The sequence below is a fragment of the Nematostella vectensis genome, chromosome 9 (genome assembly GCF_932526225.1).
Source record: "Nematostella vectensis chromosome 9, jaNemVect1.1, whole genome shotgun sequence".
Classification (NCBI taxonomy): Eukaryota; Metazoa; Cnidaria; class Anthozoa; order Actiniaria; family Edwardsiidae; genus Nematostella; species Nematostella vectensis.
In genome coordinates, this window is record NC_064042.1 from 7,625,260 (window position 1) to 7,649,132 (window position 23,873).

At 40.1% G+C, this 23,873-nt stretch overlaps 3 protein-coding genes across 4 annotated transcripts in view; 2 read left to right on the forward strand and 1 right to left on the reverse strand.

Moving 5' to 3' along the window:
- Positions 1 to 11,036, forward strand: part of LOC5503221 — a 29,962-nt gene extending 18,926 nt beyond the window's left edge. For both annotated transcript variants that reach the window (XM_032371568.2, XM_048732882.1), the window contains 12 exons: positions 1,166 to 1,234; positions 2,237 to 2,302; positions 3,290 to 3,361; positions 3,763 to 3,834; positions 4,968 to 5,048; positions 5,117 to 5,298; positions 5,880 to 6,014; positions 6,835 to 7,638; positions 7,934 to 8,252; positions 8,844 to 9,009; positions 9,529 to 9,712; positions 10,149 to 11,036. In XM_032371568.2, the coding sequence (XP_032227459.2) occupies positions 1,166 to 1,234; positions 2,237 to 2,302; positions 3,290 to 3,361; positions 3,763 to 3,834; positions 4,968 to 5,048; positions 5,117 to 5,298; positions 5,880 to 6,014; positions 6,835 to 7,638; positions 7,934 to 8,252; positions 8,844 to 9,009; positions 9,529 to 9,712; positions 10,149 to 10,843 (2,845 nt within the window). In that variant the 3' untranslated portion in view covers positions 10,844 to 11,036. The remainder of the gene's footprint in view (positions 1 to 1,165; positions 1,235 to 2,236; positions 2,303 to 3,289; positions 3,362 to 3,762; positions 3,835 to 4,967; positions 5,049 to 5,116; positions 5,299 to 5,879; positions 6,015 to 6,834; positions 7,639 to 7,933; positions 8,253 to 8,843; positions 9,010 to 9,528; positions 9,713 to 10,148) is intronic.
- A 1,418-nt stretch (positions 11,037 to 12,454) lies between these two features.
- LOC5503208 (50S ribosomal protein L17) lies at positions 12,455 to 14,958 on the forward strand. Its single transcript, XM_032371544.2, has 3 exons — positions 12,455 to 12,654; positions 13,336 to 13,389; positions 13,695 to 14,958. The coding sequence occupies exons 1-3, from the start codon at positions 12,487 to 12,489 to the stop codon at positions 13,941 to 13,943; spliced, it is 471 nt and encodes a 156-aa protein (XP_032227435.2). The 5' UTR covers positions 12,455 to 12,486; the 3' UTR covers positions 13,944 to 14,958.
- LOC5503209 (myb-like protein Z) lies at positions 14,735 to 18,613 on the reverse strand. Its single transcript, XM_001624272.3, has 8 exons — positions 18,459 to 18,613; positions 17,069 to 17,319; positions 16,665 to 16,790; positions 16,533 to 16,582; positions 16,223 to 16,297; positions 15,918 to 16,038; positions 15,638 to 15,691; positions 14,735 to 15,359 (listed from the first exon to the last, which is right to left on the reverse strand). Exons 1-8 carry the CDS (start codon positions 18,484 to 18,486, stop codon positions 15,309 to 15,311), a joined length of 756 nt encoding a protein of 251 aa, XP_001624322.2. The 5' UTR covers positions 18,487 to 18,613; the 3' UTR covers positions 14,735 to 15,308.
- Positions 18,614 to 23,873: the final 5,260 nt, after the last annotated feature.

The window sequence follows — 23,873 nt, forward strand, 5'->3', positions numbered from 1 at the left end:
CGACCGCGCTCAGGGGACCGACAGTTTGTCAGCACCCTGGAAGAACGATAAATTTCAACTTTTCAGCGAAAAATTGCGGCGAAATTCTGGTCTTTTGGATTATTTTCTTCAAAAGACGTGTTCAGAAACTATTCTTCTATGGCATATAGGATTTTGAAGAGAAAAGCTGTCCATTTTCTGCCGAAAAAGTTGCCTCGAAGAGTCGAAGTTGTGTTTGCCAGGGCGTGGAGCTTCCTAACCACCTGTTGTATTTTATTACGAGTGGAGAGAAGGTGAACCGAGATAAGGGTGGAAAATCGCCTAAACTGTTATGAATAACGGCTAAAACGGAACCAGATAAATCTATGAAAACAACTTCAAGAAATTGGCTTTATAACAGATATATTCGGTAAACAAATTTTAAAAAAATATTTGATACACGAACATTTCGTCTGGTTTGCCCGTGGTAAGAATGTCGTGATCTCTAGAGGGATAAACAAAACAATGCGTATGCAATGCCCTGATCTATTGAACCGTGACGCTCATCCAAGTAATAATTACTCGTAGTTTTGAGTTTATTTCCTCGGTGATCATGGTATTACAAAGTTATAGCATGGCATCTCGGAGAATTTAGTGATGAAAAGTTCCCTCAACAGGATGACGGCGGCGTCGGGACTTCAACTAATCATCCCTCGGTTTCGGGGACATTTAATCACTAAATTCCCCTCGTGCCATGCTATAACTTATAATAATCACTTTTATTATAACTATTACTCATTTTGTTTGATCTTTAACATCATCACAAAGATTATGATCACCATCACCATCACCACTATAATCTACCGAATCTATCATACTTATATCACCATGACAGTAATATCCAGAAATCATCTTCATCGTATAATTTTCGGTAACTTTCGTGCATTATTATCTTAATCAAACAGCTTAAATGATGTATTTCGTGGCTTGTTTTCGGGAACCATGCTTATAACACAGGTAGCCCGAGTCGTGTTTTTTGTTAAAAATGAACATCTATAAAATCAGCTCCCGAACCGATCATCATCATCATCATCGCCATTAATATGTTTCTTTTACAGCACGTTAATCATGAGATGTCTCGTGCGCTTATCCATCACAATTCTAATTTATCACACAAAAAAATTTCTAAGGTTGCGGTTTCTTACAGAGACTTCAGTTTCAATCGAGTAAGCCAGTTCCGAGGTAGACAAGACGGCGAGTGCAATCTTGAGCATTTGTGAGTATAGCAATTTGTAATATCAAGATTACCTCAAGTGCTCGTGGCTTAACTGCAGTACTAATGCCTAGTGCACACTAGCGACATATCGACATAAAGACATAAGCGCGCGCACTCTTATCTTAGACATAACGACATAAGAGAAAAAACATGGTTTTTTCTTTTATGTCATTATGTCCATGTTGTTATGTCGGGCTAAACATAGTGCGCGCGCCCATGTCGTTATGTGTGCACTAGGCGTAAACAGTGTATAATGCCTAGTGCACACTAGCGACATACCGAAATAACGACATGGGCGCGCGCACTCTTATCTTCGACATAACGACATGGACATAACGACATAAGAAAAAAACAACATGTTTTTTCTTTTATGTCATGATGTCCATGTCGTTGTCGGGCTAAACATAGTGCGAGCGCCCGTGTCGTTATGTTGTTATGTTGCTAGTGTGCACTAGGCATAAGCCGCGCGAGGGAAGCATTTGGGGGTCGAACGTTTACTTATTCGTATGCAGTGTATGCAAGCTGCCTTTGACATGTCTGCTCTGAATTGCACACTATGTCTTTCGTAATCGATCAACGTAGCGGAGTCGTAGGCTGATTTACACTACGACTCGAGTTGCAGAAGTGTCGCGGGCAAGGCGCATTCGACTAAATCGTGTTGTCTAAATCAGCCACTATCCAAACGTTACTGACGTCATCTGAATGTGTTTGGCAACTATATGCGTCTAATTTTATTGTGGATTGTCGGATTTGTTTCACTCACTTGGATTATAGGGAGCAGGGTGCAGAACAATTGAAATCTAAAGCGAACGCCCCCTGAATGTCAATATAATTGTATTTTTTTTTGGCAAAAGTAACGCTTTGGTGTACGCAGGCTACCCTGGTTTAAAAAAAGTTCGAGCAAAACATTTTCTAGGCTTTTCTTGTTTCGCTAGCGCTCAATAAATGTTTACTTGTTTCGATTAATAATATCTCTGTTGTGAACTTTATTCTCATTGGCAGGTGGATGACGAGTAATCAGGTGGAATCTTTATCATGGGTGCACCGTTGCAGCAGACTTCAACTTCTGTGTGTATTCAAATGAGCCCTTAATAAATGAATGAATAAGTGAGTGAGTGAAAGTAAGCTATTAATAAATGAATGAATGAGTGAAAGTAAGCCCTTAATAAATGAATGAATAAGTGAGTGAGTGAAAGTAAGCTATTAATAAATGAATGAATGAGTGAAAGTAAGCCCTTAATAAATGAATGAATAAGTTAGTGAAAGTAAGCCCTTAATAAATGAATGAATGAGTGAGTGAAAGTAAGCTAAGATCTTAAAGGGTAAGGTGCGAGTGAAGCAGAGAGAGTGATCCTGAGTAAGAGGCGAGTAAGAGTGATCCTGCGCGTAAACGAGTTATCTAACGAGTAAGGGGCTAGCGAAAGAGTAATCCTGGGAGTAAGCGAGTTATCTAACGAGTAAGGGGAGAATGAAAGAGTGATCCTGCGAGTAAGCGAGTTATCTAAAGAGTACTAGAGGCGAGTGAAAGAGTGATCCTGCGAGTAAGCGAGTTATCTAAAGAGTAAGGGGCTAGCGAAAGAGTGATCCTGTAAGTAAGCGAGTTATCTAACGAGTAGGAGGCAAGCTAAAGAGTCATTCTGCGAGTAAGCGAGTTATCTAACGATTTTAGAGGCGAGTGAAAAAATGGTAAAAAGATAAGTAAGAGAGTTATATACAGTGTGAGATTGAAAGTCGCCAAAACGTTTTTAAACTTTTCAAGAGTACGTGAAAGAGTGATGTAGCGAGTAAAAGCGAGTAAACGAAAGAATTGCCTGAGGAGTAAGTGAGTGAAGATTACTTTAAGATTCAGGCTAAGTTCAAACGTATTATCAATGAGCCGTATTCAGCCGTAATGAACCGTATTTAATGCAAATGCATGGAAATGAAAATAAAACAATCGTCTTGATTCATTTGCATGAATTTGCATTGAATACGGCTCGTGGATAATACGACGTTTGAACTTAGCCTTAAAGATTAGAATCTTTCATGGTTTTAATGAATCGGTTATAATTTTAGGCACATTGGAAATAACAACTTTGAAGTACTTAATGCATCTACGCTTTCTTGCCCGCCAATGGTCAAAGTACTGTAAGTAGATAGTGAATATATCTTGTCAGGATATATCTTGTGGAGGAAGCGAAAGTAAATATTTATACTTTTAAATTCGGTAATACTTGGTACACACTAGCAACAAAACATAAGAAAACAATAGAAATACTCAGTGTTTTAACATGGCATGTTAACATGTTGCATTATTGCTAGAATAATTGTCAATTATTTATAAGCTGACGTCAAGACAAGAGTAGGGCAAAATCATTAAAAACAGCACATTTGACGTTAAAGACAGGCGAACCAACAGACGACAGACAAACAGACAGACAAAATTAGAAGACAGAAACCACACAGAATGTAAGAGACCAAAACAAGTAGAAGATATGTCAATGGGAAGATGAAACATGGCACTAATGTTTACAATGTTTACAATGTAGGTTCATTAGCAACAACCGCATCGAGACACTGTCCAACTCATCATTTGTGAAAGCGGCGTCGCTTGAAATACTGTAAGTGATCTGCTCTGTTGATGAATAGTATTTAAGGGACACCCCAGGCGCGTGTCCAGAGGTGGCGGGGGGTCCGGAAACCACACCCTGCTCATGTGACAAAATGAATTCGACTCCGGTTGACCCCTTTTTTGGCTGTTAAGATTAAAGCCGCATTGTCACCAGTTTACTTCCCGTCGATTACGTAACAATGTCCGATGATTTTTAACGGAAAACGCGAAAAATATTTCAAAATATTGAAAGCAGTGTGTCTATTGGAAGTTTCTTTGAGGATGTGTTTGATAATTTAGAGCGGATGGCCTGTTAAATATCTCGGATTTTAATAGATTCTTTTGTCTTTTAACGGTTGAGGTTTCCGTCGGACCTCCGGAAGTAAACTGGTGACAATGCGGCTTTAAGATTAAGTTTATGAATGAGATTGAGATTAACATTAACATTAAGATTATTAGTTTAATGTGTGTATTTGGATAAAAAAAAGCTTCTAGATGGATCTAGTGATCTAGTACCAGCTCTTAGGATGCCGATTTGACCTTAGTTGATCAGTGGTCAGTGAATTACTTATACTCTGGACCCCAACCTGCCTTTTTTCTAGACACGCCCTACACCCATAGTGCATTGCCTTGGTGATTGTATGATAAATGAAAGATTGGAACTTTCTAAAGCCTTGTAAACTTTTTAATTTGTCTTTCCTAACAGCATTAGTATCACACCATCTTTACTATCGTCGTCAGCATCAGAACAACATTCTATCGTCGTTAGATACACTATTATGATACCACTATCATAATTATCATTAAAGCCGCATTTTCACCAGTTTACTTCCGGAGGTCCGACGGAAATTTCAACCGTCTATTTAAATCCGAGATATTAAACAGGCCATCCGCTAAAAATTATCAATCACATACTCAAAGAAACTTCCAATAAACACACTGCTTTCAATATTTTGAATTTTTTTCGCGTTTTCCGTTAAAAATCATCGGGGATTGTTACGTAATCGACCGGAAGTAAACTGGTGACAATGCGGCTTCAAGCACCATCAGCGTCTTTTTCTTCTTTATTATCCATTAATGCAATCTAGTAAGTGCATTTTATTATGTCGTATTATATATTTGACTTTGATCATTACGTCACAGGATGATCGACAGGAATAACATTCAACAGGTTCCCATGTGGGAATTCCAGAACCTTCCATGCTCAAACTTGCAAATCGTCATGTATGTATTGATCATGTTGGTGACTTCCTACCGTTCACATCCGTTGAAGCACTTGCATTTCTCTGTAGAGCTCAAGATGACACCGTTAACTTCGGTGGGATTGTAATGTCAGGGAGATTCTCCAAATTTGCCCTTATGAGAGCATCCGGTTATATCTGTCATAGCAGAGGCCTAAACCAATTTTGTTACTCATGTGTGGCCGGTACTTATATGAAGGAGAACCCATCCGGTTGCGCTAAGTGCCCAAAAGGTGAGCAAGCTCGTTAAGTCAAGTTAGACATTAATGCCAAAGCAAACTTGCACTGAGCGAAATTAAACATACAAAGGATGCCTCACGCCCGAGAAAAAAATGCTTCAATGAAAATATGCCCTTTCTGAGAGAGAAACTTTCTGGCTGACTCATAAGCGCTGAATAAGTTTCTTTTTGTTGTTGTTATTTTCCCACTAAAAGCCGCGCAACTTGGCCACCCAAAAGGTCACATGATTTGTTAGCGCAAGCCGCCTATTAGATGACAGGCTGTCAGAGTGTCACTATGCCCTCCCAGTGCCAGAGTGAGTAGAGTTTGCCCCAAGGGAATTTCCACCGGTTTCTCTTCTCAACAAAAACGACAACAACAATTTCGTGATTGAGCTGTGCCTCGTAGTTCAGACAGTCGTAGAGTGGCAGCAAAGTGCTTCCCTAAGTTCGACAGTGTCTTATCTTTACCCAGGCTATATCTGTATCTTTACCCTCGTAATCCAGCAGTAGCCTTCAAATCAACCCAAACAATAAGCAATTAGGGTTTATAACGGATTATAATCGACTGATTTGTTGTTCTTGTTGTGGTTCAGGAGGGTTTTATCAGGATCAAATTGCATGGACTCAAATCAACGAGTTTGGTAACGGCTGTAAAGTCTGCCCACCGGGGCGATATTCAAATGAGGAAGGCGCGAAGTCTGTGCTGAGCTGTGTATCGTGCCCTGAAGGTGAGCAAGTGTAGGGAAGCTAACCTAACAGTTATTAAAAAAAGAGATTTTCAACTCAAGCATATCGGCTCAAGTATATCACCTAAGACAGGAAATTGCCATTTACTCAATGTTACCCCTGATGCATGTTACAATACCCAAACACCCAAAAGTGCACCTATTTCAATAAAGGTTGTCAGTGCAAATGGCGATTGGCAAATGGCAGTTCTACGACCGAAAGTAACCATGCGTCTCGAAGAATATGGATAAATCGAAACAATTATTCATTAAAGGTTACCAATGCTTGGCTCTGACATTGCTGGACTTTATTTAACACCTTTAATTTTACGAATAATTAGTACCCATAAGCCATTTACCATTCGCCATTTGTACAACAACCTTTTGTGAAATAGGTGTATATGTGGAAGTGTATTGTCTGTCGAATCACAAGCGAGGATTAAGATAACTGAAAATTGTTGAGATTTGTCTGTATTTGACTGATTTGAATACCTCGCGTGTGATTGGTTGTAAACAACGGGGTTAAGATTACTGCACAGCTTTGGAACGTTTCTGATTGACAGCTCAGACCACGTGGTCTACAGCTTAAAACCAGTTCCGCCTTCACAGAAGGGACCAGAGTAAAACTCAAGAAACTTAAAAAAACATTTTCATACACCAAGCTTCGAGACAAACAAAGGCGAGGTTCCAGGTGACAATGAAGATAGTGGGGAGCAACTTTGTGTTATATAAGTTTGCCGTTGACAGGCTTGAACAGCCAGATTTAGTAAAAAAAAACTGGTTTGAAGTCCCATCCATCCACAAAGTTTTTCTTGCTTTCCAGGAACCAAGTATAACGAATTCGCGGGGTTTCGAGCCTGTTTCTGTCGTAAAAACCATCACCGATTTGACCGCTTTGGCGCTTGTTTTACCTGCCCAAACGGAATGATATGCAGCAACGAGACCTTTACCCTGGCACCGGGGTACTACTGGAAGTGGGTGTCGCGACAAGCGGCAGAGACATTTACACGGTTCTCTACCGAGCTACAGCTAAAGAGTGACTCGTACGACAAACAGAACTCAAAAATAGACGTAAGCTTGATCCCTATGGCTTATTGGTGCCCAATTGGAGGTTCCTGTCTCGGAGGTCTGGAGTCTACTTGTGCGGATGGATACACGGGTACCCTGTGTAGTGAGTGCACCAAAGGACGGTTCAAAAGAGCCCATATTTGCCGACACTGCCACACTTTGACAAGCATAGTCTTACCGATTATCGTTATCATACTGTCAATTGTTCTAATTATTTTTCTGTTCACGCGAACACCGCCAACGATTGGTGGAGTAACCCGTGCTCTGACTGAAACTGTGTTATCAAGGTGTAAAATCATAATGGGATTTTACCAAGTGACGCTGAAAACCCTGCATAGGATGCCGTTCAAAACAAGTGGCGTACTGTTGGGAGTGTTCGAGGCCGTCAAGTCATTGGAGCTCGGCCTGCTTGATGTTCTGCCGATTGAGTGCATCAGAAAGGGATTTGACACCGAGACGAAACTTCTGCTTGCATCAGCAGTGAATGTTGCGGTTTTGATTTTAGCTCTACTGTGCTGCTGTATTTCACCAAGAGTCAAGGGGAGAGCGGGGCATAAAGGTTGGAATATTTAGTCCTGCACTTAATGATATGCCAAACAAGTGGTATGGCCTCTAACGGCCCCCTTTTGACATTCTTTCAAATTACCAAGTGAGAGAACATGCATTTCTTTCGATTGATTTTATGAAGCTCTATAGCAATGTTTTCCATTCAATTTAGTCAATGACACATAAAATTAATTCTAGTATATTCTTGTTATCGGGATATCACAAATGTATTAGTGATGTAGCCTGTCAAATTTCGAAACTGCAAGCATGATTGCATAATATTGAACATTACTAAATGTTTCTGCTAGGACTACGGGCATGTATCGGCGCTGCACTCTTTTTGCTGGTCCTCCTTTTCCCGTCGTGGGTAGAAAAAGTGTTCTCCGTTCTTCCCTCTACATGCTTTCGCATCTGCTCCGACCTAACGAAAAAGAACTGCCACTCTTACCTCAGGTCCGATGTGAGCATCGTCTGCGAGGGGGAGAGTCTCGACAGGCTGTCACTGTACGCGTATCTTGGAATTCCTCTAGTCCTGGGAATGCCCTTGATAATACAGTGTATGCTGCGCCTTTACACGAGGCGGGATGATGAGCACGTGAAACAAGGCATGAGATTTCTATATGAAGGGTAAGCCGGGTTACTAGAAACTCTATATGCTTACAGAAGCCCAGGTGGCGCAGTTGGCAGAGCGTCGCTCTGTAGTGCCTGTGCTTCTCACCACAGGTTTCCCGGTCGCTCTGTAGTGCATGTGCCTCTAACCACAGGATTCCCGGTCGCTCTGTAGTGCCTGTGCTTCTCACCACTGGGTTTCGGGTTTGATTCCCCGTTCCGGGTGAGTTGAGTTAGTTGGTCTTGCCGTTGCTCTGAGGGTTTTTCTTCGGGTTCTCCGGTTTTTCTTCCTCCACAAAACCAACAATTTCAATCTTAGCTGTGATCCGTGGTCCGACATGAGTTGTATGGCAGCTGCCTGACGCGCTTTCCCATACATTCAACACGACCACTTCCGAATCTGCGCTCCCGTAATTCAGCATCTAGCAGCCATGAGAGTGATTAGCTACTCCATTCTATTTATTTTTTTATGTTATTAACCGGTATTAAGATCTGGTCTTATTAAACTTGCTCTATTTACATCTACAACAAAAACATTTTTGGAGAGGAGTACTAATTAATGCTCTGTCTCATTTGTCCATCTGCATGATTTTTTTCTTTTTTTTCAAGATACAAACCGGAGTATTACTACTGGGAATTGATCGAGATGTACCGCCAGTTCGTGGTTGTATCGTCGACTGTTCTTATGGATGCTGTGAGTCGTACCTTCATCGTGCTGCCTGCCCTGATCTCGGGGATTTACGCCGTGGTTTTTGCCTACGTAAAACCGATGAAGGTAAACGCTGAGCCAGATAGTCGCCTTTATTCTTTCATCGGAAATCTTTTATACTAACATTTCTTTAATGTCTTTGTTTCGGCTTTCTGTCACTCGGCCTGCTGTTTCTTTGTCCACTTTTTTTCTGTTATGTGTCTGTTTTGGCTTTCTTTCATCCGGCCTGCCAATAACTTTCTGTTTATTGGTCCGTGCTGTCCTGTATTGTTTCTGTTTTTGCTTTCTGCCATTCGGCCTACCAATAGGTTTCTGTGGTCCATGTTGTTCTGTAAGGTGTCTGTTTTGGCTTTCTGTCATTGGCTTGCCAATAAGTTTCTGTTTGTCCACCGTTTGCAGTATTGCTTCTGTTTCTGCTTTCTGTCATTCGGCGCGCTAATTTGTTTGTCCATGGTGTCCTGTAATGTTTCTGTTTTGGCTTTTCTATTACCCGGCCTGCTCATTGGTCCATGGTGTCCTGTAATGTTTCTGTTCTGGCTTTCTGTCATTTGCTTGTCAATAAGTTTCTGTTTGTCAATTTGATAGCACACTTGTGACCACGTGATGCAGATAACTGCGCTCATCATGACCACGGTGAATGCTCAGGTCGCCATTCTTATCAGGATCCCTGAGGATGAGCTTGAGTACGTGATTGACAGGCAGACGCACTCAGATGGCTTACTTGTGCTAGTGTTGATTGGTAACATTCTGGTTTTACTGATTGCTGGAGGTGAATATGAAGTAGTTATATTTCCCCTATCATTAAGGTAATCATCATAATAACGGGATAGTCTATACAGATGAACAGGTACTTTCCCCAAGACGTCTGTTAGTATTAATCCTTTTTTTTTCAGCGCTACTGTATGCTCATGCTCGAAAATCCAGCGTACTTTGCGGGCGCTCCCAAAGGTCACCCCCGCATAAGAGTGTCCTTTGGAAACGCCCCCAAAGTACGCTGCGTCTTCGAGCATGTAATTACGCGATGTTTGTCTGGACTCAATTTTACATGGATGCGATTAGAAGACACATGGCACGCGGGCTGATGCTTCGCTGATCTGCTTTCAAATTTTCCGAAATAGATACCTCGGTTCTTGTAACACGAAAAACTACGAACATCAACACCTATTGTTTTTATTTTATTATTATTTTATTGTTATTACTTGCAGGTTACCTCATTTTCGCTATCACCACATTCCTGAGAACGACAACTTTCTCCCCTTATCAAGTAGCGGAGAATCGTGGAGTCGTTGGGGGCCATGAGGATAACCAAGGGTTTGTAGGAGATCAAAGCGTCGAAGGAGACAAGTTTATCCCACCGTCCCGACGGACCAGTTGGACAGATCACGTTACTGGCCAGAATCACGTGATAACTGCTGATACAGGGGGCGATGAGGATAACCAAGGGTTTGCAAGGGGTCAAAGTGTCGAAGGAAACGGGTCTATCCCGCCGTCCCGACGGACCAGTTGGACAGATCACGTGACTGGCCGGAATCACGTGATAACTGCTGATACAGGGGGCCATGAGGATAACCTAGGGTTTGCAGGAGATAAAAGTGTCGAAGGAGACGAGTCTAGTGCGCCGTCATCCCGACGGACCAGTTGGACAGATCACGTGACTGGCCAGAATCACGTGATAACTGCTGACGTACACGTGACCGATGCACGTGACCGAGACGTTAGATCTGAAAGCACTGAGAAGCTGGAAATGGATGTTTTGGATCGCATGATAGACCAAGATCACATGACTCAAGCTGGAACTCAACCAACAACCGCAAAGCATCATGGTTCTAAAGCACGTTTGCAAGAAATGTTTGAAAGTGAAAAGTCTCCTGATGAGAACAGTTTGGAAACAGCATTCTGAATTCATTGTCACTCATTTTGTCGATTTGGGTCCATTTCAAGAGTATCTATCTATAAACACTTTAATATCAACCCTTATTAACCTATTTGATAATCTTAGATGTTTAAGCGTAAGTAACGATATGTAACTGACAGTATGTCATATATATATATATATGAAATATGAAGAATCAAATAAAAATATTAAAACTCGTGTTGCCAGTGTTGTCAGCCCCAGGAGAAGGCACGGGGGTGATCGTCCTATTTTTTAGGGGGTCTCACGCTGGCAACTTGAAAGGACCGCAATTCAGGAAAACTGAAAAGGGGTTTGTTTTTAGTGCTTTAGTACTCATTGCGATTTTTCACAAGTCTTTTTCTTACACGAAGTATCTAGCCTACTGTCCTACGTCATCGCAATGCCTAGTTACCAGAAACCTTCTGCATAGTTTAAAACTGTGTTATGGCCGCCATCTTGATTTTGAGATCCCAGCTCTCAGATCCATGTTATTTGTGCAGTTGAAGGCCCGATTCGCAAATTATTAACTGCATATTTTACCATAGTCTCAATTTTTACCAAGTTATTTTGGAAAGTCATCTCATCTTGGAATGATTTCGCTGTATTTACTCGTGTTTCCATTTGCAACCCGAAGAGACCCGAAAACACGTGGATGCTCGAGATAGGAATTAAAGTAAAAGGGATGCTCGTCGGAAATTTCGAAAAATACCCCTAAAAAATACCAGCACGACCAAAAATTGCTACCCTAAACAATACCTCAGGCTTTTCTCTTAAATGGTCATTTTAAGGCTCCTTTTTTTTTTCTCTGATACCCCCTTAAAAAATTCCTGAGGCCCGATTTTGACCCCTAAAAAATACGACGAGCATTCCTATCAAGTCGACATGGGAAGAAAAATATTGTATTAGAAAAGTTAAAGGCCTGCTGCTTTGTCTTTTACATCTATTTATAGGTAAACATGTCAGTAGTCATGTGTAGTGTAAGATATATAAATCTATGAAAATTACTTTGGTGATTACCTTTTTGTATTTTGGTGCTTCCTTTAGATAAGTTTTATTATTTCCCTAAGAAAACCTTTATACCCTCATTGTCATTTTATTTTGATTTTTACATTTTCAATAAAATCTAGAGAATTGTTTGAACTTTGTATGTGTTGTTGATCTTGAAAATATGTATATGCTCTAATTTCAATAGTCTGGATATTCTATAGCCCTCTCATTTGACTTCGAAATAAATAAATGTTGTTGTTTACTTGGCACTAACATAAATAAAATAATACATTTCAATAAAATTATATTGTTTTTATTACTCACTTTGGGTGTTAAAATAAATTTACCCCTAAGTGATCAGCACCGTCTACTGTCATGGAGCACGACCTTGAGTCCACCCCCACCTCAATAGATGAGGCCTCGTACCTTTCTTGCCCCAATCAGTGTTGTGATATGGCATTTACAATAAAAACCAAGAATCTATATACTTTCTTTTATTATATACAAAGTGGGCAGTCACAACGCAGTGCCCAAACAAGTTGCAGATCTCAGGTATCCCAGTCAACCCTGCGCGCGCAGGGTCTAATTAAAAAATATGTTTAATGTTGGGTTCTCTGTGTTTTACTTACCGTTAGAAGACTGAGGAGATTTTAGAAGGCAAAATGGCTGCCACGAGACTGCGAAATTTTGAAGGACTACTAAAATTCAAGATTAGAAGTCGCGAACGGCGTAAACATTTGTACAAAAACCTTATCACTGCTCTTGTACAACACGAGAGGATAGAAACCACGCTAACCCGATGTCAGGACTTAGCGCGAGTCACTGAAAGGGTAAGATATTCGAGTTGGATATTTACCGTACGAGAGGTGTAGTTTTAGTTAGAGTGAGTAGAAGTGCAACAAGTAGACGTTTATCAAGCTGAGGCATTGTGTATCCCAAATGCGGCAGTAAGGGATGTCTCTATTTAATATTGCTATCACGGAGAGACTAGTGCTCATTGCCTCTCCTTGCCAACAATGAGGTAAATGGGTTATGGACAGCGGCAACAGGGATGGTGGGGAAGTTCACCCCTCACCCACCCCCTAAAAAGCAGGCTAACAGAGGAAAATGATATATTTTCGACCAGTTTTTTCTATTTATAAAGTATGCCCCCTCCTTAGCAAAACAATTTAATTTCTTCTGAACAAATTGCCCCCCTTTTTGCTTTTATCATATTTGTGGTTGTGGCTTATTCTTATGCCTGGTGTACACTAGTGACATAAGATATGAGTGCAGGCAAACTTATCTTGTTGTGTTCAAGTGTAAATAGTTCGACATTTTGACATAAGCCAGACAAGAGGACATGGACATAACAACATACTTGAGTCATTCATGTCGTTATGTTGGGGTAAACAGAGTGCGCGCGCAAATGCAGTAATGTCACTAGTGTGCACCAGGCATTAATGATCTTGAGTTCATGCAACTCATTTTGATGATGAAATTGATACTTTTTGACCTTGTATTCATCTCAGATGATTGATCTAGCCAAGCAAGGAGATGAAGAAACAGTTAACAGCTGGTTGATGGTGAGTGGCTATTTCCTAGTGGATTCCTATACAAAGATCTCCACTGCTTTTTTTCCACGCACTTGCCATTTTTAATCTCCCATTTCGAAATGTTTATTCCACTACTCATCAGTCTATCTGTCGAGTTGGGATGGCAGGATAAGAAATGATAAAAATGATGCAGAAGAAAACAGTCAGGGATTCTCCTTTGAAATAGAGAAAACACAATAGAAGGAATAGACAAAACATAGTTGTAATGATTATCCTAATTCTTATATGTTTATCATCTGAAAAATGGCCTGTTACTGTTTTAATTTATTTTTTAGAATAAAGACCTAGTTCCTAAAGTATTTGCTGAGCTTCTACCTCGATATGAAGGAATCACAAAAGGCTACACCCAAGTGTATAGAATTCCACCAAGGAAAACTGATTCAGCACAAATGGGGATTGTAGAACTTGTAGGTAATGACCTGCCTCAGTTGTTACCCAGTGACGAGGAACTGAGGCAGTTGAAGATTAAGAAGTTGAAGGAGATGCAAGAAAAGCAGATCCCCCCTGAAGGAACCCCTGTCTAACAATCATTATCTAAGTAACACAGTGGATTTAGTTGACCTGTGTTATTGTAGCTGGAATGCTGCTGAATTGCAAGTCTCCTCCACTTTAGATTACCTTTTGTAAATAAACTAAGTGTAAATTTAATCAATTGTTGGATTAATTTACCCCAATGTAAAATACTGTTTTTTGGGGACAATAGCATTCCCTGATTTTATTGCCAACTTCTCGAGTCCAATCTTGTCATCACTTTCATGGACTTTTGGTCAGTGTATCAATATCTACGGTAATTAAAAAGTAGACAGGGTTGGGTTAAGGTTATGTTGTATAATACCAAACATAGAATGTCACTTGTCTGATTTCTTTATACTTTCATTGTTTTTGTTCTGTGTATAGAGTGGTTTTCAAAAACCAGTGAAATACTATTTAGTTTATTTAGTACTAATACACTGTAATGTCTTTGTTCTCTTTTGTTATTGCTTGACTATTACACTATAAAAATTACATTTTGTTGCACAGGATTTTGAAAACCACTCCATGTTCTCATCAAAATACCATCTATTTGCATCACCTTTTTACACTCATGTTCTCCAGATGTGGTTGCATATCAACACATGAGATGCCGTACTGATTCAAAAAAAGTGCTTGACCTCAAATTTTGGAATAAGCATTCCCCCTCCCATCCTACTAGAAAAGTCTCAATCTTTTCATTATATTTAGCTCTTTTCAGTTTATCTAAAATTAAGTATTCAGGGCTGATTAAAACATTGCGAGCAACAGATAAGAAAACAACTTTATCACATAAACAACTTACTGGGTTTTATATTTTATTTTTGTAAAAAGATACAATAGTACATACTATTTGTATCAAGATAAAAAGCCTTAAGAAAGCCCTGTCAGATAAAATTTCTATGTCACAGAATAAAGTCCTTGTTTTAGCAGTAATCGATCTGCCCATGTCTAACTTGTTAAAATAATATTTGAGCATATAAAATTATAATAATCTTGTGTATAGTTGAATAAAACTATCACTATGTATCTTTCCATAAAATGTTTCCTAGCCAACATGGCAACAAAGATATAAATGCGGCAGAATGGCCAAAGAGTTGCTTTTTAGTAGCAATTTATTGCACTTTAAACCCCACAGAAACTCAACATTCTAAACTACCTTGACTTTAGGTGGTGGCTCTCACACTTGGGGCTTATCCCTAAGGCTAGTTCCCAGTGAACTATTACTAGCCATGTTTAAATTGTCTGCTTCAAAATCTGCTCTACTTCTATGTACGTTTTCTGTTGTATCGTATCTAGTTCTTTTAGTGATGAAAAAGCAGGCAATTTAATAAAATTAATAGTAAAATACAGGTTGGTTTGACATCATTATAAGCACTTTAAAACCTAATCTGCCTAGTAGTGAAGCGGTCATTCAGTGTCTTTTGGGTCTGAAAAACACAGGAAAACAGTCTATAAGATAATTTTGTATCAAAAGCAAATTTTCTTTTCGTCTGCTTAATAGAAGTTTGATTTTCAGAGTTTGAAAGACAAGGCTCCTTTTCAAATAGTCTCAATAACAATGGAAGGTGAAGCCACATCACCCTCTGTAAACAGTCAAACAAAATAGACACATCAGCTACCAAATTTCACAAATGTTTTAGGTGAAAATTTAGATTATTAAAAGCATTTTGCTTTGTTTCTTGAAATCATGTGTAGTAGAACATACCTTTCCAAGAACGAAGTCGAATCTTTTATTCAGATTGAAACTCTTGTTTTGGTTCTGAATAATTAAAGGGAATGTTACATGATTGAACCACAAAATCTGTTTGTCATCTTTAATAAGTTCATAGATGACATCACAGCATGCCATGAACAAAAACAAATGCTAAGATGAGACAGTGATATCACAAAAAAGTGATTTAGTCTAACTAAAATTTTGCAGGCCTCAGGCCAATCCAAGTAAACTGTTTTATAAAAGACATGATACATTCATCCCCATGCATTACCTTTCGTGTGTTGCTGTTGTTGAGTGATATCCTCAGCTCACTTAAATTTGGTTTGTTGTTGATATTTTGTCGTCCCCTTCTCCTTGGCTGGTTCTGAGACCGTTGCTGATTCTGATTTTGTCTAAAAAAGGATTATTTAGACTTTCATTTCATACATGGTTAACGTTGTGTTTTACATTGCTAAGCTTCCAAAATTTTACTTTATTCAAAATTTTACTTCGTATCACAATCTTGGTGATAAGGGTCTTTTATTTTACCTAAGTTCAATATAAAACATAATCATAAATAATTCCAACTTAATGTACCTTCTTCTTTGGTTATTATTGTTGTTGACAGATACTGTCAGTTGGCCACCTTTTCTTGGGTTGCTATAATTTTGCCTGAGAACAAATAAAGAGCACCCACTTAACACTGTGTTATTGTTTTTTTTTTGTAATGCACAATGAACGTTTTTTCATGGGTTTTAAATATCATTTTATGACACAGATTGTTTTCCTTGAACATGGGATTTCAAAGTCTTGTGCATGTTTCTGTATGGAGGAACATAGATAACAATTTGGTGCACCCTGTAATGCTACAAGAAGTTATATCAGCTTACAGTACTGTAAGCTGTACCTGTTTTGAGGGCCTTGCCTGTTTCTTGGGATGTTCTGCTGTGCTCCTCCCTATGATGAGTAAAATAAATTCATGAACACACTACTACACCACCTTTATAGGAATTTCAGTGATGCTTGCAGAGAACAGTACCTGGATGCCCCTACGCTTGTTGATAAGGTTTTGTCTTGCATCTTTTCTCCTCCCCTGTTGTGCCTGTGTATTCTGTTGACGTTTGTTTGCCTGGGCATTGACAGCTCTGTTTAACATCTGCCTTCCCTGAACCAAACATAAAATGTATATTGTAAATCGTTGGTAAAAGAATAGATTTATCTAAGCCAAAATGAAACACAGTAGTCACGATTACCAGCAAATTCTAAGGTCATTCCCTAAACAGCCTCAATGTGATGCTAAGTAACCTTGAGGTCCCAAAGGGATAAAATGCTCAGTAGATATATTTCCACAATCAATCAATTCATTGATTAATTTGTACTGCTATGGTTTGTTCTAGGTCTTCTTTATTTTTGGCATAAACTGACAAGTCTATCTGTTCGTACCATATTTCTCAAAGCTTGCACATTCTTAAGCTTGTTGATGACTACTTTCTGCCTCCTTCTTGGGTTGGCTTTGGCTGGCTTCCCGCCCTGGTTGACACCTGTCCTGTTATAATTTCCTTGTGCTGCACCTCCTACAGCTTTTCTGGTCTGTTTGTTTGCAGGAAAACCTTTTGCTTTTGACACAATCTGTTGCTTCTTCTTCTGCAGAAGTTCTTTTCTCCTTGCTTTTTTCTGATCTTTGATAATATCATCTGAAAATAAACATTCAATTGAAGTTATTATATAATGATACCCAATTACAATGAAGACTGAAAAAGTAATGAGCGTCTGAACAGAAGAAGTCACAAGAGTTAGAACGATGACTGGAGTCCTGAGGATTAGATAAAGACTGGAAGGCACCATCATGTAGTCAGGTTGTACTGTTTATACAACATTCATATGTTTATATTTGTGAAAATTTGCATAACAAGGAAAGCCATTTTGTATAAAGCAAATTTTAAAAGGAACAAGAAATATAATTGTATGATTAGCTTGTGACCAGAAAAATAACCTATCTGTGTTTTCCATAACAAACTGGTAATAAGTAGCAGATTACAAAACTCAAAAGATCTTTGTCAGGCAAAAGTTTAGAAAAGGGAAGTATGGTATAGAAGCTTAATACATTTATTTTGTCTTATAAAGAATTATTTTCCCTAGAAAATTGACATTGAACAAGATACTTTGGAAAAAATCCAGAAACCACACAGTGAAAAGCAATGCAATATGATTTACTGATAACCGTCCCCAGACACAATGGCCAAAAGGTATAACTCTGGGTGTCTTTAAAAAAGGTATGCTTCGTGAACAAGAAAAAAGTTGTCCTGAAACTTAATTTAATTGCTTCCCAGGAAGGTTATTTGACAAGAAGAAATAGGATAATACAATAGTTTCAAACCTAACAGACCAACGTTTTGTAGTAGAACACATTGCGAAGATAATATCAGACTCATGCGTTTGGAATAAAGGGGGGCAGTTTCTAGGATACGAGGATAAAACCTCACTTGCACTTCAGTTGACTAGCAACAATTTTCGTGAGTGGAGACAAAAACGAAAGCTGGGCGACAAAAAGCACCAGTAGTAAGACCAGTAACAAGCTATTCAACCTAGAAACATAAGCCAAATGTCGTATAAAGTGAACCTTTCTCGATACCCTAGTATATAATAATACTGTAAATAGAATAATAGAAGTATAAAATGATTTAGCAGAAATTTTGATTTGGTGTTTGCAAAAATTGACCGACATCTTGACAAATACCGGTATCAAAATTTTGAGGAAAAGCAAAGTAAACTCGTGTTTTCGATGGAATGAAAACCAACGGATGGTATGTTTAGTCAATAACATATAACTTACCTAGCGACCTATCAATATTATCGCTCATACTTGGGTTAGAGACGAGAAATCTTTGCAGAGAGGAGATAAAATGAGGCGACCAAACCACAACAATTTATTGCAAAGGACGCTGTATACCTTCAGCCTCGACCTTATGCGACTACCGCTGGACAATAATCATGTGTTCGCGCCCCATTTGTTACACGAGCTTTCCACTCTATCAAGGGCGGTAGTAGAGTGATTTTTAGGCTTAATTTTTATTATAAACCACGAATTTCCCTCTTATTTGTATAAGTTTCCCTCTTATTTGGCCTTGTTTACCCAGGCACGTTCGGCTAGTGCGTCGGGGACAGTTCGTGCGCCACGAAGTAGTAGATAGGATCCGCAACGGAATTTGTCCGGGTTTTCTAATCAAACACGGAGAGCTTGTCGCAAAAAAGGCACATTTTTAGCCGAATTAGAGGGGAATTCCTGGTTATTATCGGAATTTGGCCCAACAATCATTGTTCCTACCGCCCTTGCTCTCTGTTTATTTCGATTCAACTATTAGCTGATATATAGATTTAGGCGGAGCAAGCATTTTTTCACTATAAACCTGCTTTGGATCAGTTGAAAATTGTAATCAGCCAGTAAGAAATGAGAGAGTAAATCAAGCTTGATATGCATCATTTCTTTCCCTTTAGTTTTTCTTATTTATTCTTTGTTTATGTCGACATTGTTCCACTTTGCTTACAAAGAGAGCGGATTTTACTCCTCTTTTTAAAAACTGAAATAAAAACAATAAAAAAAGCTAAAGGAGAACGCGCCAGACAATATGTCTAACGATACGCCCGCTTCTCCCGTCACGCTAATATCCAAGTACCCCTAATTGACAGGTGTTTGAGAACCTCCACGTAAACAGTGACCCACAATTTTGAAAAGCATACTAAAACATCCTTTAGTAAGGTAAGTCTGCCAATACCGCCCTAATTTCAAATGTTTTGTTTTTTTTACTAAAAATGGCCCGGGTAAAGAATAGAATAGATTATTCTAGAATAGTTTAAAATCTTTTATTGTGATATATTCATTTTCAATTGACATAAAACAGGTTAACGGGTGTAAAAGGGAGAACAAGCGTTTTACTGATTAGCGAAAGACACGCTTGAAAAATTCGTTTTGTCAAAGTACGGAGTTGCGCACGAAACGAAACTTTCATTCAGTCCTTATTGAATAAACTGACATAGTAATTCTGAATAGGGAGAAATTTCGATTTGATATATATATATATATATATAAACTTGAGTGAAAATTCCAGTCAGCCAACAGCCAGTCTATCTAAAAGGATCCAAGATACCAGGGCTCAGTAGCGAAAATATAAATATAGTAGTGTGAAGAAAGATGCTACGATTCCCAACTTTTAGACATTATTAAAAATTTACTAAACGTTTCGGCCCTTCGGCCTTCTTCAGTATAAAATAAGTTAAAAAGCTTTTAGTAAATTTTAGTTTAGTAAATTTTTAATAATGTCTAAAAGTTGGGAATCGTAGCATCTTTCTTCACACTACTATATATATAAATCGACTCTGCCAAATTTTCGTCTTTAATAAGACTTCTTCAGGGCAGACTGAAGAAGGTGAATCGTTACAAGCTTATTTACATCAGAATAGTCTGCCCTGAAGAAGTCTTATTAAAGACGAAAATTTGGCAGAGTCGATTTCCAGTTTTTGGATTATTATCTTTATTGTTCTGGTACGAGATCGCGACAGTTTGGGCTTTTTGATTCTATATATATATATATATAACACAATCTCGGCCCTTTCAGAGATCTTATGTTCCCATAATACAAACCTTTAATGGATTTTAAAGATCAATAAAATGGGCCTACCATGAATACAAAGTTCGCTGTATCTCGGCATCTTTTAATCTGTCCTATAATCAGCACATGATTCATTAGTGGAGATGGTCTTATGATGGTTTTAGTTGTCTGAGGGAGGGGGGGGTCGCAGTCATAGTTGTCTCATGAAAAAAGTATCGTATAAGAAGATTCCTTAACCCATTTACCAGTTTACTCCTGGCTATTTTTGAGCTGAATTTACACAAAACAGACCGAAAACATATACCTCCCCCCTATTTTGAGTTTTTTACAGCCCGTCAAAGCCAAACACCGCTGCACCTAGTCAGCGGTATCCTAGCTTTCAAACAGTGCTTTTCGGTCTCATCCCTAATCCCTTGTCGCTTCGCTGAGGCAAGCACAAGTTGATGGTTGCTTGTATTTTTCATCAAAAAATACAGCTTTGAGCATATTGGGAGAGTGTCCAAGGGCATCATGAAGTCTGTTGGGACATAATTGAGTGCTGTGCTTATGGATATTTGCAAGCAAAGGTGGGTTCATGGTGATTTTTTCTTGTTTGGCTTTGCCTGGATGAGAAAGTAATTTTCTAATGAATCACCATTTAAATGCTGTCTTTTCTGAAACCAAATTGATTCCAAAATTGTTTACACTGCTATTCTGGGTCTGTATGACCTGGAATTGATTTGTTTGGCTTCGGGGTGAAAAGACTTATAAAAAAAACATCTAACTTTGGGAAGAGGAGTGTTGACTGGCCCTCCCCTCGTGGATTTTTCCCCCGGATCTCCCAGAATGGTTTGCAACCCTATTAATTGCATCTCAGTGGTTTTATTAGCCTCCTCCGCAGGCGTCCCTGAACGTTAGAAACCGAGACTCGGGATTCCTGTGGTCGACAAATTCCTTTGTTAAGGGGGGGGGAGGAGACAATGCCAAAAGCGGAAAAAGACCCGCTCGACGCATCGCTACAGAAATCCCGAGCGCCTGTGTTTCTTTTCTGCTGCTTTCTGGGCAAAGCGATGCCTGTGGAGGAGGCTATGGTTTTACAAGCTTTCAAGGAGTGGACATTGTGTTTTGAGGTCATGGAAATCGACGTGGAGGATCAGAATAAAAGTATCTATTTGTGTCTTGAGTTGTGTTTGCTGATCTCTCCCCCTTGTGTGGTATTTTGAGCGTTTTGTTGAGTGGGGTGACTCTACTTTTCTTTCCTTGTTCGATTTAAAACTTGTCAAAGAACCTGAGCTATTATTTGACTAAAGAGTAGTTGCTATCACCTTGGCTGGATGCATATCTTCAAGACCATTTATCCCTTAGACTAATGCCTGAGTATCTTCATCTTGTTGTGCTTATTTTGCATTTATGCATTTTTTTGGTTGTGGGTACTTCTCAAGGCCGGTACAGGCCGGTTGAAGGGTTAATGTGGTAATAAGAAATGACCTCCTTTTTGGCGCGCACCCCCCTATGTACGCGCCCGATTCCAAACATATGGATTCCTTTGGTTCGGATCCCGGATGTTATTCTCCGGATCCCAATACTACATGGGTTCTGAATCCCGGAATCCCTTTACATCAAGTGCAATCTCACTGAAAAATACCGATGTTTTGCTTCAGTTCTCAGCTTAGAACCCATAAAAATAAGGTTTAACAAAAAAAAAAGTTTGACTCGACCCTTTCCCCCCGGAGGCAAGTAATAGAAAAACAAAATATCAAATACGACTTTTTGTGTCATTGAAATTTGAGCTTTTCGTCCCTAAGCCCATACATAGCACAAAGATAATCAAGGAAAAAATATTTTAAAAATCTGTGTACGTTATTTGTGTTATGAAAATCAGTCCGAATTACAAGAAATCGATGGCCGTTGTAAGAAATTGTGTCTTCCTTCTCCATCTAGAATTGCGCATTTTCCAGGCTTTTCCGTCATGTCTTCCCGGAGTCGATAAAAGAACCGAAAAAATAAAATAAAAATTGCTGGAAATATATATAAGGATTGAATACCCTTATAAATTTTTAGTATTTTATGCTCAATTTTTTCGTGGTCGTTTGAGGCCGTGGAACAAGTGAGGTGGATGACATCATCATAACTCTTCATCTAGTTGTGAACGAAATTTTGATTATTTTATTAGGATCAAATTCTGATTTGATTCCCATCGAGAGGCCTTTAGTGACATTTAGTGGCAGGTTGACAGTACGCATAACAGCGAGTGGTGCATAACAGCGAGTGGTGCATTACAGCGAGTGGCGCATAACAGCGAGTGGCGCATTACAGCGAATGGTGCATTCCAGCGAGTGGCGCATTACAGCGAGTGGCGCATGACAGCGAGTGGCGCATAACAGCGAATGGTGCATAACAGCGAGTGGCGCATTACAGCGAGTGGCGCATTACAGCGAGTGGCGCATGACAGCGAGTGGCGCATAACAGCGAGTTGCGCATAACAGCGAGTGGCGCATAACAGCGGGTGGCGCATAACAGCGAGTGGCGCATGACAGCGAGTGGCGCATGATAGCGAATGGTGCATTACAGCGAGTGGCGCATAACAGCGAGTGGCGCATAACAGCGAGTGGCGCATTACAGCGAATGGTGCATTCCAGCGAGTGGCGCATTACAGCGAGTGGCGCATAACAGTGAATGGTGCACAACAGCGAGTGGCGCATTACAGCGAGTGGCGCATGACAGCGAGTGACGCATAACAGCGAGTGGCGCATGACAGCGAGTGGCGCATAACAGCGAGTGGCGCATAACAGCGAGTGGTGCATTAAAGCGAGTGACGCATTACAGCGAGTGGCGCATGACAGCGAGTGGCGCATTACAGCGAATGGTGCATTCCAGCGAGTGGCGCATTACAGCGAGTGGCGCATGACAGCGAGTGGCGGATAACAGCGAATGGTGCATAACAGCGAGTGGCGCATAACAGCGAGTGGCGCTAAACAGCGAGTGGCGCATAACAGCGAGTGGCGCATAACAGCGAGTGGCGCATTAAAGCGAGTGGCGCATTACAGCGAGTGGCGAATAACAGCGAGTGGCGCATAACAGCGAGTGGCACATTAAAGCGAGTGGCGCATTATAGTAAGTGGCGCATTACAGCGAGTGGCGCATGACAGCCATTGGCGCATAACAGCGAGTGGCGCATTACAGCGAGTGGCGCATTATATCGAGTGGCGCATAACAGCGAGTGGCGCATAACAGCAAGTGGCGCATTAAAGCGAGTGGCGCATTACAGCGAGTGGCGCATTACAGGCCCTTGGCGCATTACAGCGCGTGGCGCATAACAGCAAGTGGCGCATTACAGCGAGTGGCGCATAACAGCGAGTGGCGCATTACAGCGAGTGACGCATAACAGCGAGTGGCGCATAACAGCGAGTGGCGCATAACAGCGAGTGGCGCATTACAGCGAGTGGCGCATTATATCGAGTGACGCATGACAGCGAGTGGCGCATTACAGCGAGTGGCGCATAACAGCGAGTGGCGCATTACAGCGAGTGGCGCATAACAGTGTGTCATATTTATTATAACCGTGTGCCCCATCATGGAAAAGGCCTTAGAAACCGATATCTAAACCGAAAATATATGATATAATTCAGCCTAGTTTAGGAAAGAAATGTTCCTCCATTTCG